Here is a 17,407-nt window from a genome sequence, read left to right as displayed (position 1 = left end):
GGCTGCTATCCATCTCTGTAATTCTTGAGTAACGTGATCCTGAAGTGCAAGTAGGACTGGACGTACTTTGAAAAAGCGAGGCTTGGCTCCTGATTTCAGCTGGATATGAGCTGTGTAGTCTTTGGCTGTGCCTAAGGTAGCGTTGAAAACTTCTGGAAATTGCTCGAGGAGATCGGTGACATCAGAGGTAGGTTGTAAGGCGGAGACTACATTGACGTCATGTATTTGAAAGCCTAATAAATTGAAGAGATCCATGCCTAGAATATTGGATGCAGTGTAGTTATTGACCACTAGTAAGGTAACGACCTTATGAATATCTTTATATCTGGCTGGAATAGTGATTTGTCCCTTAATATCAGTTTTCTTCTTGTTAAAAGTAACAAGTTGGACATCAGCAGGCGAGAAAGATGGCGATCCTAAGTTGTGATATGTAGCAAGATTGATGATGGAGACAGGCGATCCAGTATCTAATTAAAAATCAGTAGACTGATCGGGGAAAGCGATCGGAATGATGATCTTACTAGAATTTCTTGTAGGAAGAATGACGTTGATTTGATCAACTTCCATGTTCTTTTGTGTCTTTGGAAGTTTTCTTCTCTGGATGAGTACTGGCAGGGCGGGATGTACTTTGACAGACAGTCTTGATGTGTCCTACTTTATGACAGCGATCACAGGTGGACTTGAAGAAGCGGCAGTCACGGCATTCGTGATGCTTAAAACATCCTCTGCAGGAAGGCAGGAGCTGAGGAGTTTTCTTAGAAATGCGTGTCTTCGTAGAAGAGCGAGAATGAACCTGTCGGGAACGCGTGGAAGGGAGCGAGCTGACCCGGCGGTTCGAAGGAGCAGAATGCTGGCGGGCCGTATGAGATACGTGAGGGACTTCATGTTTGGTAGCTATTTCAGCTGCAATCTTAGTAGTCATTTCATAGACCTTGGCAATACGCTGTACTTCTTCCAAAGAAGGGTTACTACTCTTGATAGCGTCGAAACGAACTTCGTCTTGGGGAGTATGGAGAATAACCATGTCCCGAATGAGTGAATCAGTGTAGGGCGTGCTACAACCATCCTTAGAACAGATAAACTTGCAACTCTTGGCGAGGCCACATAATTCCGCAGTCCATTCTGTGTGAGTCTCTTGGGGCTTCATTCTACGTTGAAAAAACTTATAGCAAGCTGCTACAATGTGGGGATCCTTAGCATAATGTTCATTTATGCGAGCTAGGAGCTGTGCGAAAGGAACTTCCGAGATCTGTTCTTCGGGGCTTAATTTCTGCAGTAATTTGCAGGTAGTATTTCCTACAGAACTGAGAAAAAGAGCTCGTTGGCGCTTCTCGTCTGTAATGGAGTGGCAGATGAAGTGCTGTTGAAGGCGAGCTATACACTGACCATTCTTCTTTCTCTGGGTCGAAGGCAGAAAAGGCAGGAATGGTGGTGGTCTGTGCGGATGAAGAGAGAGCCTGTATGGCTGTAAGCAATGCTGACTGCTGCTGTTGCATGAATTGCTGTTGTTGCTGCTGCAAAGCCTGCAATATAGCTGCTAATTGCTCCGTACTAGCCATGTTGATGGATGAGACAGTGAGCACAACTTTCAAAACAGTGTGTAAGGGAACCAGCTGGAAGCGTGACCTTCAGCGATCGCCTGGTAGGGAGAGAGAAAGAGCGAGCACAGAGAGAATGCGCTGGAGAACAGGTGCTGTGTCCGTGTCGTGAAATGTTGGCCTGATGTTCTCAGTTCAAACGGGGCGAACACTGGGAATAATGTCACTGCACAAATACGAAATGTTGGCAGTGTTGGTGTGCCTAACTTGTGTCTCGGCACTATATTGTGGATATGGCGTAACTACTTGTAACGGGTTTTTTTTGTCGCCAATATTGTTGGCGTGTGTACGCGTAACTGTTTCTCGTTGCCAATATTGTTGTATTGGCGGTACCTGCTTGTGACTTTTCCTCGTCGCCAATGTTGTAGTGTTGTATACAAGGAACTTGGTATACAAGGCACAACATAAAAGTTTATTGCTTGGAAATTTTCATACAATATGTACACAAAAAAGAACGAAACTTGTCTTGAAGTTTAATGAGCTGCACACGTTCAAGGCTAACATAAAGTAGTAGACTGAGGGTCTGAAGAGTATTTACATTTATACAAGTTAATATTCCTATGTATATTCAGTTCTTGATAAGATAGTCTGTTCAAATTAAGGAATGTCCTTGACAGTTGAAAACTATCTGTAGTTAGTATAATGACAAGTGGAACTTGTAGAAAGTCCGTATTAGCAGAATGCTAGTAGGAGGCGTAGAACTTGCAAGGAACTTGCGTTAAGGTTCATAAATAGCTGAATGCTTGGATTGAAGTCGGAGCACTTGTAGGGGACTTGTGTGGGTAGCAGAATGCTTGGATAGGATGCTCGACGGTGCTATGGGAGGCAGGATGCATGAGGCAATGTCCTGAGGTGAAACCTCCTGGCCAGAATCAGTCCACCTGTTCAGAACACTTATTTAAGAGGGTACCTCCGTGTCTGACTTGCGGTGTAGTCTGGTCGTTGGACACTGTAGGAGTGCCTCGAGAGACGGAAACGTTGCTCCATTTATAGTGCTGGCTGACGTCACAGACGATTACGTCAGAACAGTGCAGTCCACCTCGTGGTCTCTCGAAACGTCGATGCTGGGCGGGCTGCGGAGTTTGCAGGCGCGGATGACACACACAACACTATCGTATGGCTTCTCTAGACCAAGAACTCGCCATGGGATCTCCTATTTCTGGAATTTTGGCAAATCTACATAGATAATCTAGAAAAACTTATAACTTACAACAGCTTACAAGGAATATTCCATTGGTCAAGAATTGTAGATGATGTTTTCACTATTATTGACATATGTATCACCGATGGCAAAACTTTTTATAGCATTATACACATAGCTCTGAACATTACGATGTCTAAGAAAGCTTACACAAAAAGAAATCGGCATTATCTATACCTTATCACACAATAGTGGTTACAATAGTGATTTTGTTGACAGAGTTTTAACCCTTTCCCTGCCAAGCTAAAATGCTGTAGTACTGCTAAAACTGCCAATGTAAATTAAGGTAAAATGTAAGGTCTTACTGAAAATTTTGTACTTGCCTCGGTTTTGAAGCTATATAGATGATTTTTGATGATTCATGATATATCCATGTATATGTCTTGCGATTTACTTTTTTGGTGCTTATGTATCTATGTAAAAAAATGAATTATTAATTTCCACTTTCTGTAATTAATTTTGTTAATTTTAATTATTATTTGGCACTGTAATAATTATTTCACATACTTGTTAATGTCACTGTTAAAATCACTAAGCTTTCTTGTCTTAATGTTAAAAGTTTTAAATCTCTGAGTTTAAAAATGTCCAAATGATTTTAGTTTTTGAAATTGAAAATTGAGGTTAGCTTCATCGTCATGGTGACTTGCATTTCACTAGTTAACATTAACGTCATCTTCACTTTCGACAGTATTAGTGGTGGTGGTGGTGGTCGTAATTTGAGAAGGGATAACACCATAAGGCCTAATATCTGTCAAATGAATTGTTACTGTGTCTCTCACTGTTTTCATCACTAGAAAATATATCACTGTCACTTCCTAACAACATAGCCTGAATGTATTTTTAACACAAGTGTTCTGAATAATATTTTACCATCTTACCCTATATAAATTCACAGTATAATACATAAAAACACAATAAAAGCAATACCTCGCGTCAAACAAACTTGGCGCGCAAAGTTCGTTAATTTTGTGGCCTGCACATGCCATCCTCTCAAAGAAATAAAAAATAAGAATGTTATATTCTCTTTTTTTTCAGAGAGAAAATTGAATTTGCTTTAATTTATTGATTATCAGAACATATTTTTATGAAGTTTTGGTTTATCTCCTCTTTGTGTGTGGATATGTGTGTGCCTCTCTCTCTCTCTCTCTCTCTCTCTCTCTCTCTCTCACATACCTTCAAATTTGTTTCAGGTATATAGTTTGAAACCAGAACAGCAGCTGCAGTTGTTCTATACTCTGAAGGAATATCTTGAAAACCGAGGGATTTTGAACCTGCAATAGAAAATGTTACTAGTCAAGTTGCAAATGGTTACATCTCTTATTCACCAATTGATGGGGGGTTTGCAGAGATCCTTTGATAGCAGACCTTACCTGACCTGACCTGACCTGACCTTCCGAACAGTCTTGCTTTGACATACTGCAAAAAATTTAATTCTGTGTATGTTGATTTTATTACTGTTGGGCTCTCGGGACATTTTGTCTAAATTTCCCTATGACAAAAGGTGAATTGTGAAATGTCTCGATAATCTCGTGCTAAGCGAGGAGTTGTGTTAATGTAGTAATACTTTAGTATTCTGTCGCTGCCTTTCGATATTTTCCAGTATCTGTCATTTTGTCATTTTACACTGAAAAAACAAAAAACATTTTATGATGATATTTGAAAATGTTGATGGAATGAGCTCTTTTACAAGAAATCTTTTCAATATTGGAGTTTATTTGGCAGTTTGTATATGATAGAATCATAACTTTTATTTATTGTCTGTTATTTATTTATAATGCATTCTGTTTTATTATTTTGAATGATGCTTGATCAACAGTTATGCTGATATCTGTGAAGAGAACAGGGTTTTAAAAGGGGCATTGATCAAATTGTTAACCAATGACACCAATATGCTGAACTCGGCATGTAGTAGTCTTTTCACTTTTTCCTTTATAATTGACCCCGTTGCAAAGCAGAAAATGTGATAGTGTACTCGCAGAACTTCTTTGTGAAATATTCTGTATTTTTTTGTGATTTATATGATCTGTGACCCTTTGTGCAAGCTAATTAGTGATATATCTGTTCATCACAGTGTAATTAATATGAATTTTCTCTTCTTTTACTAAATTGTTGAAGCATTCCTCTTTGCACGAAGTTTCATTTAAAGGATTGTTCAAAGAAGTTTCATTGTAGATCCATTGGTTATTCTTGCAGTAATATCCATTGCATGAGTGTCATACAATGACAATCAGGAGATTAAGCAAAAGCTTTGTGACAGTGAAGTATGTAGAAAATTTACAGTTGTTCTTTGGCCTCATACTTAAGAAACGTTTGCCTAGCAACAATTCTTTCTTTTAAATGAGGCTGCAAATTTCTCTAATTCTGAGGTTGCAGGGAGAAAACTATTTCTTTTTAAGGCATTCCTTTTATTTCTTGAAAATGAAGAGTTTCAGTATTTTTTTACAAATATTTTATGATGTAATAATGATTTTACAAAGAGTATGTGAAGAAAAACTGCTCATAATATGAGCATATTATGTTAACAGGTGCTTCTACTAATTTCATAGATTCCCATTACAGTTTGGATCAAAATGCATTTTGCTATTATTGCCTTGTTCAAGATTTTGTTCTCTGTTTTGAATGTTGTGACTCTAGAAAGTTTTCATTATAATCTGACACCATAAATGTGCAATATGTACATATAATTAAAAGAACATCAGTGTATTCATTATCTGGTTTAGAATTTTAGTTGTTGTTCAGTGTTGTATTGTTATGTGTTTTAGAGAATGTGTTATAATATTGTCACTCGTGTAGACTTATCTAATTTTCCTTTTAGAGGTTGAAAAGACTGATAATGGCAATGAGTGCAAATATATGGGAATTGACTGCCAGTCATTAAAAAAAAAAAAGTTCGGAGCATGGGAAACAAAGCTCTGTATTTATGACTGGAACAATATATACAGTACCATTTCACAGAGAGCAAGAATAAATTCTATGTTCCCATATCTTTGTTAGAGGTATGCACTTTCATTTTGGTTTGGAATTCTTTGCCTTCTGAAGCTTAAGTCTTGTGGATGTTATGTGTAATTTCCTTGCATTAGAAATATTAATATTTGAAATGATATAATAGTGGCATTAAGCTTTAGAAGCAGTTGATTTTATTTCTCTTGTCAATTTTTCTTGATAATGTTCTCAATTGTATTTGTAATATTATCATAGAACATTTTAGTGAGGAATATATATATGTGTATATATATATATATATATATATATACTCTTTTTTTTTCTTTTTTTTTTGTTACATTATATTGTTATTAATCATTATACATGACATTTCATTCCGTGTGTGTGCAGCATTGTAAAGAAATGCTTATTTTCATAGCTCGTTGAAGCTTGTCTGTTATTTATTCCTAATATTCTGTGTCCCAAGTATCTACAGTCTTGTTACAGGGAGAGAACCCTCCAGCAATCTACATGACTTTATACTTGCATATTGTGAGCTTCCGTTTTAATTCCTTATTTCTTACAAGTGATATTAAAGTACAAAATTTTAGAATTTATATGACTGGAAATCGTGCTGATGTTGAATTTAGAATTGTGATTATGTCAGTAACTCTTCCTATACAGACACTATTTTAATGATTGTGAAGAAAGTATTTGTATAAAAAGGTACTGGGAGAGACAAAGAAAAGTCACCGCAGTATGCAGGAGACATCAGGGAGCAGATTGCCCACAATCCATCGTTAGACTCACCGGTAAGCTGAAGCAGCATGGGCAGGCGTTCAGTTTCATTACGGTAGACATTAATTATTGGTTAAGATTTAATAATGAATGAAGTTGAAAACTAATGTCGATCTTACCTTTCATCAAAGCAGTTGTTGAAAAATTATGTCTATCATTCTCGGTACAAATCATTTTTGTTTAAAACTGATCATTTCCTGAATAACTTAGTTGTGTATTGTCTGAAGGCAATTCAGCGCCACTGAAATGACGGTAGAGATTTGCAAACAGTTCTTCTTCAGAAGAAATGTTTCAACTAGAAATATCCATTGTCCATCACTGTACTGATAGGTAACTCAACGTTCAACAAGTATAGGAATGCAACACTAGTAATGTGCGCTCAACTTCACTCCGTAAATTAAATACAGTATTCATTCTGTACGCTTACTGCTAACCATGTTCACTGCACTGCCTGACTGTGCACTCTTCCCACCACTCGAGAACTAAAGCAAGCATTTTCTCAGTCCACCTGCATGGAAACACTGGCTGAAGTGCCGGTAACTTTTCGCTGCCTCTCCCTGTATAGAGAAAGTTTGATAACTGTTCTGTATCTTCCAAAATCTTGAGGTATGTCTTGAAGATTTATTGAGACTTCACTAGTTTGAATGCATATTATATATGCAGCTTGCTTGTTTAGAATGTTTATCAAATGAAAAATCATTATTTTGTATTAATTTAATAAGAACTACTAAATATCCATTCAGAGAAAAATGTACAATTATAGGTGATTTTTTTGTTAGAAGATTGCATAATCTATGTATAGTATGATTTGACAAAGTTTAGCATCTTTACATAATGGATGCCAGCATTGAAGATTATATTACAGTAACCCTGATACTGAAATTCTGTGCTTATGTAACAAGTCTGGAGTTGTCTCTAGTATATTGCTGTGCAGTTTAGTACTTAAGGTTAAGTTATGGAAACAAGATCTTCATAAATAGTTAAGGAGCATCCGGGAGATAGTGGGTTCGAGCCCCACTGTTGGCAGCCCTGAAGATGGTTTTCTGTGGTTTCCCATTTTCACATCAGGCAAATGCTGGGGCTGTACCTTAATTAAGGCCATGGCCGCTTCCTTCCCATTCCTAGGCCTTTCCTATCCCATCGTCGCCATAAGACCTATCTGTGTTGGTATGACGTTAAAGCAAATTGAAAAAAAAGAAATGGTTAAGAATGTTGTCAGATTTGTTTCTTAAGAAACTGCAGTAAGAACACTCCCCTCGTATTATACCCTGTCTAGTCGGGCATTCTTCTGTCTCCACTTCCAGTCTCTATCCTTTGAAACTTGTAGATGGCATGAGAACAATTTTTATTCATTGTTAGCATTTAAATTATAGTTTAGCATCCCTCATTTTGCTTGTGTGTGTTTTGCTTGTGTGTGTGCATCTCCTCATCAATCTCCTTATCAATTATTTCAATTTTAATTGTGATATTCTTCAATACGGAACAATGAAATTTTTAACTTTAAATGCACAAGCTAACCAAGCTAAACAAAAAGCCTTCTCTTACATAAATGAGAATGTAATTCACTACATTTCTTATTCTTTGGTATTGAATAGGTGGAATCTCCTTATCAATTATTTCAATTTTAATTATCACACGACAACTCGAAAGACCTGCACCTGGCTCCAGAAGCCACACGCCATTATTTTTGTTTTTTGTTTTTTATGATGATAATAATAATATATTTTCATAACGAAAAATTTCCAAATACAGTACCCGTATATTATTATTTTGCTCTCCCCCATTTTTTATGTTGCCCGCATTTATCATTTTCCCGCATCCGTCGTCATATTGCCCCTCCCTCCTGAAAAATGATGCATCGAGGTTTTACTGTATTTTGCTTTGTTCTCTGGCTGCTGTAACCCATTTTCTGCTCCATATGTCAACTGGGATAAAATAGGTCTTCTACAACACCTCTTTGCATCGTCTTCGTACTTGTTCATTCCACAATAGGTCTCTCACACTCTGATAGAATTTTTCTGCAAGTTATACCCTGTACACTGTGTTGTTATTGTTGGGTTTATACTTGGAGCACGCTGTACTTCATGAAGTTCTGGAAGAATTTTGACTTGACCAAAAAAAAAAGGAATACAAGACATTGTACTTCATGTAAACTGTAGTCCATTGAGAATTGTACAATCCCACCTCTACAGTTAGTAATACCCAGCACTATACAATGTATTTACACAGACTATAACATTTAAAGCAATATATGCCTGTATTCTTTAGTGCATTAGTTGACTTTGTCCACAGCGGCAATCAGTAAATTCAAGAAGATGGTTCCACAATAAATCATCTTTCTCTCTCTAAGAGGAATTGCTGAACAAGGGGCAGTAAAAAAAGGGCAGTAAAATAGAATTAAGGAGAGCAATGTGAGACAGAATTAAAAATAACATAAAAAATTAAAGTAGCTTGCTATAGCTGCTGATCTGCCCGATACTGCTTGGATACTGAAAATTATGTGCCAGTTGACAGAAAATATGAGAGGAGAAGAAAATAAAACATGAATTAACTCATTTGGGAATGCTTAACTACGGTTGGATTATACCATGGTCTTGTGTAGTATGTGTAGGATGTTCAAGCTGGGAAAAGAAAAAAATGGTAATGATCGGCAACTCACATGGATGATGTGTAAGATATACAAATTGTAGCTTTTGGTGTGTCTATTTGTAACAAATCAGAATTGGGAATGAAGTGGCAATAGCTTGTATGGTCAGTACTATCCCAGGATTTGCCTGGAGTGAAAATGGGGAAACTCCTGAAAACTACATTTAGAATGGCCAAAATCATAATTAGAACCCATTTAAACTGTCAGTTGTCTTTCTGAGTGCATTGCATGGTCTTAATTTTATGTAAGAGCTAAAAATGAAACCAAGGCTAACTAGCTAGAAACTACAATGTTAACTCCTAACCAAGGCAGTAGGTAACATCACTGCAGTTCATTTTGAAAGGATCATGACTGGCTTTTAAGGTGGATGTCTTTCTAATGTATAAATTGTATTGTGTTGCAGATCATAAGATTGTGTTTACCGAAGTTAACATTTAGGCTATATTACTGTTGGGTTCTCTTCTTACATAATATAAGCTGAAGTAAAGAGTGTTTTATTCAATGATGTGATGAGACTACTTCAGCTTATTTCCTTTAATTATCCTTGTGTACTTACAATTTATAATGTTTACTGTGCAAGGCTGAATATGTATAATACATATATAGTTTAGAATTTGTATATCCTAAAATAGATATCAAAAGCAATGCTAAGTTATTCATAGTTATCCAAGAAATATTTTTAATAGAGAGTGTATTTGTGTTTATTGTTGTAATTGCCATGGATCTGGTTATGGTATAAATGTAACTTTTTTAACACCATGTCTATGGGAATTGCTGATTTATGATTAGGTAGAGTGATACCAACAGTATATCTTAGGAGCAAGAAGAGAGTTTGAGCAGTGTAGACCACCAGTAGATCGCTGGCTCGATCTCTGGCATGTTGATGTGAAAGTCTAAACATGTCAGCAAGGAAAGAATAAAATTGTGTGTAGCTTTTGTTTGGAATATTAGCCTATCGTTATTATATTATTAAGTAATTTGAGAGTCATTGTTCCGTTAATATTTGAGACATTAATATATTGCAAAAATAATCAAGTGATCTCTTCTGTACATCTAGAGCTCAAAGCAGCTGGGATGGCAGATAGAATTTGTGTGTACTGCGCAGAGAGAAAAGGGCTATACATCTGTTATAGCCACGGTAGTAACTTCCAATATATGCCAAAATGTGAAGGAAGAAAGATTGATAGGGTTAACAACAGTACCGTTCATTTTTGTCAAGAATACTTTGGTAGGTTTAAAACTCAAATTAACTTGATAACGAATAGCAGAAGAGTGGAACCTCGATTATCTGTTCCCGGAAACTACATTTTCCCAGATTATTTGTTCAAATGACATGGTCCCGCAAGCATCCTAATTAAATCACGTTTTAAAACTCCTGCATTATTTGTTCCTTGAAGAACCTATTTCTCGCATCAACCATTCAGAAATGTCAGTCCTAAATCCTCGATCAAGCATTATATTTGGCAGTATTTAGGGAAACCTTTGAAATCATAAAGGAGAGTGATCGCAACAATTGGAAGGAGACGGGGCACATTCCAACAGCTCTACTTGAAGATGAAACGAGTTTCGTCAAATGTTCGTGCTTGTAAAACATCTACATTATGTCCAGGGTTAGATGTTTATTTTTGACATTTTTTCTACTGTATCGCCGAACAGATTTTCAGCACTTCTCTTAGTGTGAGTTTTAAGTTCACTGACAAACCTCGTGGAGTGATTTCTGACTGAAAATGGAGCACAAAAGTTCTTATCTTGTGCCCAGAAATTCATAGTTTCCATGGTAGATGGCACTAAAGATTGACATCAAACAAAGAGTCCTGGCTTATAGTACATGGCCTGAATCCCATCCATGTCACAATAGATGTTCAAAGTGGTCTCCATGGAATGCAATGCAAACATCGCATCATAGATTGCATCAATCGTTCCAATGTTCCGGCCAGTGTGCGAATAGCGTCACAGGCTAAGAGGACACACTGTTCAAGGGTCTCGACATCAGGAAGAGGCTCACCGTACACAGTGCCTTTCAGATACCCTCCACAAGTAAAAATCCAGGGTTTTAACTACAGTGATCGAGCAGGCCTTGAAACAGGACCTCCCGTCTTATCCAATGTCTGGGGAAGATGATGTTTAGGTGTCGGCGAACAGTAATGTGGAAGTGAGCTAGCGCTTCATCTTGCTACAGCCACATTGCCTGTCATATTGCCAAAGGCACATTCCCCAGCAATGAGGTAGAGTGTTTAGTAGGAAGTCCAGAAACGGTTCTCCATTCAGGCATTGTGGAAGAAGAACTGGTCCAAGTAGGCGGTCGCCAATTATCCCTGCCCTAACATCGATGCAGAACTGTTAATGGTGAGACGCTTCAACCATTCTGTGAAGATTTTCTGTAGCCCACAGAGGACAATTATGTAGGTTAATTATTCCATCTCTACCAAAGGTCATTTCATTGGTGAGAAGGATTGAAGACAGAAATCCATTAATGGTGATGATCTGTTGCAGAAACCAGTGACAGAATCTTTCCCGTGGAGGAAAATTCGCAGGTAAATAATCCCTGCACATGTTGGAAGTGATAGGGTTAATTGTGTTTATGTAAGAAACGAATAACCGTCCTTTGGCTTACACCATTTTGAAGGGCCATTTGCCTGGAGCTTGTACCAGGGTTGTTCTCAAAATCATGAAGAACATGTTCCTCCATATCTGGTGTACACACAGTCTGCAGCCACCCTGCACGTTCCTTCATGAAGGACCTGTGCTCACACAAATGTCAAAATATGACTCTAAAATGTTGTGTGATATGGGTGGTGATGTGTGTCAGGGTACATGGCTCAGTACATCTGTGCTGCTTCTCGACCATTTCCACCTGCTTAGCCATATGCGACCACCATCTCGGCTTGTTCCTGGAATGAATACCGTACCATTGTGCTTCTGTGTTGCTTAAATCACACTATCTGCAACACACAAAACATGGCACAAGATGATACGAACTTTTGTGCTTCATTTTGGGTCAAAAATCACCCACTGAAGTTTATCAGTGGACTTGTGCTTTATAGTCACTGGGCTTCCAGATAGGAATTGAACTTGCTCCTTCCTAACACGAGTCTAGTGCTTTAATGTGATTAGATACCTTACTCGAGTCTTGAGAGATTGCAATATGCTTGGTAGCTTTCTCATGTTGAATGACTTGAGATATTCTTACCGTTGTGGTTAGCCATGGCACACTTCCCAAGTGAAATGAAGCCTTTACAGAATGTATGTTCTCAGAACTTTTACTCATTTTGACATATTATGCTAAAATGTCCTTAAAAATGCAGTTGTTTTACGTGCACAGCATAACATTTAAAAAGGTTGTATCATTTCCCACTTGTACTGGCTTGTGCAGCGAGTGTTTTAAAGCACTTTCTAGATGAGCTCAAGGTCATGAATAAACCAAAATTTCTGGTGTTTTGATGATTATTTTTCTTTTCAATTGGCTTGCAATTAGTGACGGGCAGAATTAAATATAATGCATTCGAGAACTTTCAAGAATTGATACTTATGTCCGAAACCATATTCTCAAGTTCAACATAACTTTTAAAAGTCGATGTAGGCCTAATTACATGATACAAGACTTCCAGAAACTTACTACAAACAGTATACTGGTGACAAATTACAATGGAAGATTTTAAAAAGAGGGGATTTTGCCATTGTAGTGGACACTTTTTATCAAATGTGCTGTATTTTATTAAATTTGAAATTAAATACTTCTTTTAATGTATTGTTGTTTGGCTTGGCGTTTTAGATATTTTTCGATGAGCTTGGCTTAGCTGACCTGAAAGAAGTTTTCACAGAAACTGATGAAGTTTCCTCGGTAAAACAGAATGTAAAATATCAAGGTTTTTAACTCGTAATTTATATAGGTAGGAGATTTTGAAGCCAGCCACGCGGTCTAGCTTACCTGCCTCTTGCCCAGAGATCCCAGGTTTGATTTCCGGCCAGGTCAGCCATTTTTACCTGGATAGGCTATAACGGCTCGTTCCAGATCCACTCAGCCTATGTGATTACAATTAAGTGAGGAGCTGTATAATGGTGAGATGGCGGCCCCGGTCTGGTGAGCCAGGAATAACGCCCAAGAGGATTCATCACACTAACTATGCGTCACCTCGTAATCTGCAGGCCTTCAGGCTGAGCAGCAGTTGGTTGGTAGGCCAAGACTTATTAGGGCTATAGTTTGGTTTAGGAGTGTTTATAAGATTATATTGTACATATTTCATTGTTGTGATGTTTAGCCAAATTGTGAATGGTTTTGATTCAGTCCTGCATTTTCTGTTTTCCCGCATTGTACATGATTTTTTTCTTTTTCCTGCGATCCCTCCAATAACAGAGAATTGAGGTTTCACTGTATTCTTTACTGTTTAAGTGCTAGTCAGAGGATTATCTGCCATCTGACGAGGCAATTGTGAAGACATTTACCTCTGCTCATGTTGAAATATGTGATTTAACATTATTTAATGTTGCACTGGTGCTGCCTTTCATGGCCAGGTGATTCACAAACTTTTCACACACACATAACCAGCAGTATTTAAAACACTTATAGTAAATACCACAGGCAACTTCTCCCCTGTGTGTCTGACACAGTCACTTCACCTCTGTTGCAATTCTATATACGGCCTCATGAGTAAGCTGTGACATCAGGATCTTAACAGTGTCTCTCTCTCTCTCTCTCTCTCTCGGCCAGGTGAATGGTATTACATAATGGCACATAGTGCTATGCACACTGCCGTTCCAGCTGGTTCAATCTCTAGTACATTATATATAACCTCCGCACTTGTATTGCTTTTAGTACTGGGCTACAAGGAAGAAGAATGAACAGAAACTTCATGTGGTTGAGATGAAGATGCTCTGATGGGCCCTTGGAGTAAGCAGGCTAGATAAAATTACTGTCCAGCTCCATGGCTAAATGGTTAGCGTACTGGCCTTGGTCACATGGATCCCAGGTTCGATTCCCGGCAGGGTCGGGAATTTTAACCAGAATTGGTTAATTAGCCTGGCACGGGAACTGGGTGTATGTGTCGTCTTCATCATAATTTCATCCTCATCACAACGCGCAGGTCACCTACGGGAGTCTTATCGAAAGACCTGCCTCTGGTGAGCCAAACTTGTCCTCGGACACTCCCGGCACTAAAAGCTATACGCCATTTCATTTCTAAGAAACTGAGGGGAAATCGACGGAGGTGATTCGGTCACCTGCAGTAAAGACCAGAAGATTATGTAGTGCACAGAGTGGAGATGCAGATAGTAAAAGGCCAGCCAGCTCTGGGCAAACCTCTGAAGATGGGAAACCTGCGTCACGAAGGACCTGAATAGTACCAATGCTGATGAAAATAGAGTTCAAGATCAAAGTTACTGGAGGAGAGTTACCAGAAAAGCCGAACCAACCTGAGTGGGGTAAGGAAAAGTAGAAGAGGAGTCGCATTGCTTTTAGTCTCCTCCTCCTGCCTTCCTGACAAGTTGTACTCTAGAAGAGGAAGTAAAAGAGAAGTGTTTATAAAGTGAATACTAGTTCCAGTAATTGTTAGTGCTATGCGCACTGCCATCCTAGCTGGTTCGAGCACATACATGAGTATATACATGAATAATCTGCACCGTCGAATGATCCGCATACCCTAATTTTAAGAGAAAATTTTTCAAAAACCTACATAATGATGTACTCTAAAACAATAAAATATTAATTTGTTTGAGAAACGCATCATAATATTCACATGCTATTGAGTAAGCAACCCGCTTGATCAGAATTATCATGTGATTTGCTTACCTTTCCATGATATCTGTAATATGGCTAGTTTCACCTATGTGTTTAATGAGTGTGCTGTTTGGTATTAGCTGTAGAGGAACGTGTGTGAAATGCCTGGTGATTACCATTTGTTTTTTGGAACAGCTTTTTTCTTCTTTCCCCCCCCCATCAGTTGCGAGTATAACTTTCTCTGACATCATACCTTCTTCTTGCTGCATGGTTTGTAATGTATTCTGAATCTTCAACAGCCCTAAGCTTTTCTTTAGCCATGAACGAGTATTTATGAGAACTTGTAGACATACTTAATACGTGGATCACACTTAACTTAAAACGTGCTACTGACGCCACACAGTCCAAGGCTGGTCAATAAACAGGATCCATTATTTGAGGCAAAAATGGTACCAATCTTATTTCAATTAATGTGAGCAACCGGTTTATCACTAAATTCTGGAAAAACATATGCACAGAGCATTCGTGTTTATATATATGACATTATTTGTCCTTTTCTCAACTATTTTATGTTCATCTTAAAGAAGAAAAGCAAGAAAAAAATATCTTCAGCCATTTTTCAGTTTTGTTGCAAGTCTATTCTTACTTTTAAATCTGTGAAATATAAAGCAAACAATCATGAGAAATATTGTTTTACCCTAATTCGAGATCTCTGGATGCTTCAGATTTGAGTTTGCATGTTGTTAGAATCCTTTATATTGAATAAAAATCATACATCCCTGCATTGTTATTGCTGAATAATTTTTTATTTATTTATCAGTACATTATTAACTCATAGGTCTGAATCATTGCTAGCCCTCCTTCAGGTATACAAATGGTAGGATATAGGATTTAAATTTGTGACCCATAGTTATGACAAATGACAAAAATGCTTTCCATCGGAATAAATATAAACATTTGAAAACTGGTATATTGCATGGCCTATTTTTTGAAGCTGTTAAGTGGCAACCTCCAGTAACAGACATAAAATTTCAAACTATTCCCTTCTTATTCTATACAAATAGAAATAGTACATTTGTTAAAGAAGTCATACTCACTAGAGGTTTGAGCAGCCCTCATGGAGGAAGGTAGCATGCTATGAATACCACTGTGACAAAATTTTACAGGTAGTTCATATACGTTCCAATTTTTACAGAGTAATTGTATTATGTACATGCAACTCTGTTCTTTTAACTGTTTGAAATCATCTTTCATGTTCCATTGCATCAATTCTTTGTTCATTATACTTTGACAATAATTTTCTGAATAAACATTAGGAGAAGGAAGAGAACTTGTTGGAACATTTATTATTGATATTTAGTTTTGATTAATAAATTTGAAATGAAATATGTTTTGCCTTTGATGGTGTCTTTCTGTACCTTAACTTGTATCTCAGTATAGCTCGTTCAGTGCTCATGAATTTAAGCCAGGAATTTGCTTGTTAGAGGAAAAGTAAATGAAATATGTTTTGCCTTTGATGGTGTCTTTCTGTACCTTAACTTGTATCTTAGTATAGCTCGTTCAGTGCTCATGAATTTAAGCCAGGAATTTGCTTGTTAGAGGAAAAGTAAAAGAAATACCAAACTGAAGAACAAAACTGAAACGATTACATCTTTGTATTGTTGGATTCTCTCTACCTACCAGTAAAGTATTTGTGTTGTGTAAATATGTGATGTAGCTTTGTCAATATAACTATATCTCTGTTGAATGTTCTTGATATTTTATTGTTCTGTTAAAATGCAAATTTACTTGAAAGTGTTTTCTTTTACAGCAAAGGAATTTATACCCATATAAATCTTGTAAGTAGAGGAGGACTACTGTAAATGTTGTATCTATTTATAATTTTCGTGTAATAAAGTATATGTATTACCTACATTTTTCCCCCTTTCTTGACTGAACTTTTGTAACTTAAAGAAAAAGAAACTGTATTACCTCCCAGATTTGGTGATGAGTATTTTGAACACGTGACAACCTATTCTCAATATTCAGTCACAACACATGTGGATGTTGGATATTTGCTCAAAAACTGATTGCATAGCCGGAATAACAAGTTACAAATTTTTTTTTCAAATCTGCGTTTTATTATCAGTTGTGGTGGGAAGGGAAAGGGCTAAGATTGGGGAGGAAGTGGCAGTGGCAGTGGCCGTGGCCGTGGCCTTAATTAAGGTACAACCCCAGCAATTTCCTGGTTTGAAAATGGGAAATCACACTAAACCATATTTAGGGCTGGTGGGGATCAAACCCGCCATCTCCCTAATGAAAGCTTACAGCTGCTCAGCCCATACTATGCAGCCACTTTCCTCAGTGATTTCAGAAGTTGCTGATAAAAAAAAGGCATTGCACTTGTTTCTCTCTTTTGACAGCTAAAGTCCTTTTGGAATGCATCTCAAGTGGAAGCTATTTTGATCACAGAATTGTATACATTTTGCTGTTTTTTGCTTATCATGAACAGTAAATTATTCTCTTGCCAATTTTCCCAACTATTCTAA

General features: G+C 37.5%; 1 protein-coding gene across 1 annotated transcript in view; it reads left to right on the top strand.

Annotated features, from left to right (window-relative positions):
- The window catches only part of Cds (CDP-diacylglycerol synthase), a 222,750-nt gene extending 218,156 nt beyond the window's left edge, over positions 1-4,594 (top strand). Inside the window, exon 10 of the mRNA XM_067142681.2 lies at positions 3,990-4,594. Coding sequence (XP_066998782.2) covers positions 3,990-4,079 — 90 coding nt within the window. The 3' untranslated portion in view covers positions 4,080-4,594. The remainder of the gene's footprint in view (positions 1-3,989) is intronic.
- The last annotated feature ends 12,813 nt before the right edge of the window (positions 4,595-17,407 follow it).

Source organism: Anabrus simplex, chromosome 1, assembly GCF_040414725.1.
Source record: "Anabrus simplex isolate iqAnaSimp1 chromosome 1, ASM4041472v1, whole genome shotgun sequence".
Taxonomy (NCBI): Eukaryota; Metazoa; Arthropoda; class Insecta; order Orthoptera; family Tettigoniidae; genus Anabrus; species Anabrus simplex.
Note: the sequence above shows the minus strand (reverse complement) of the source record. Positions and strands in the feature narration are given on the sequence as shown.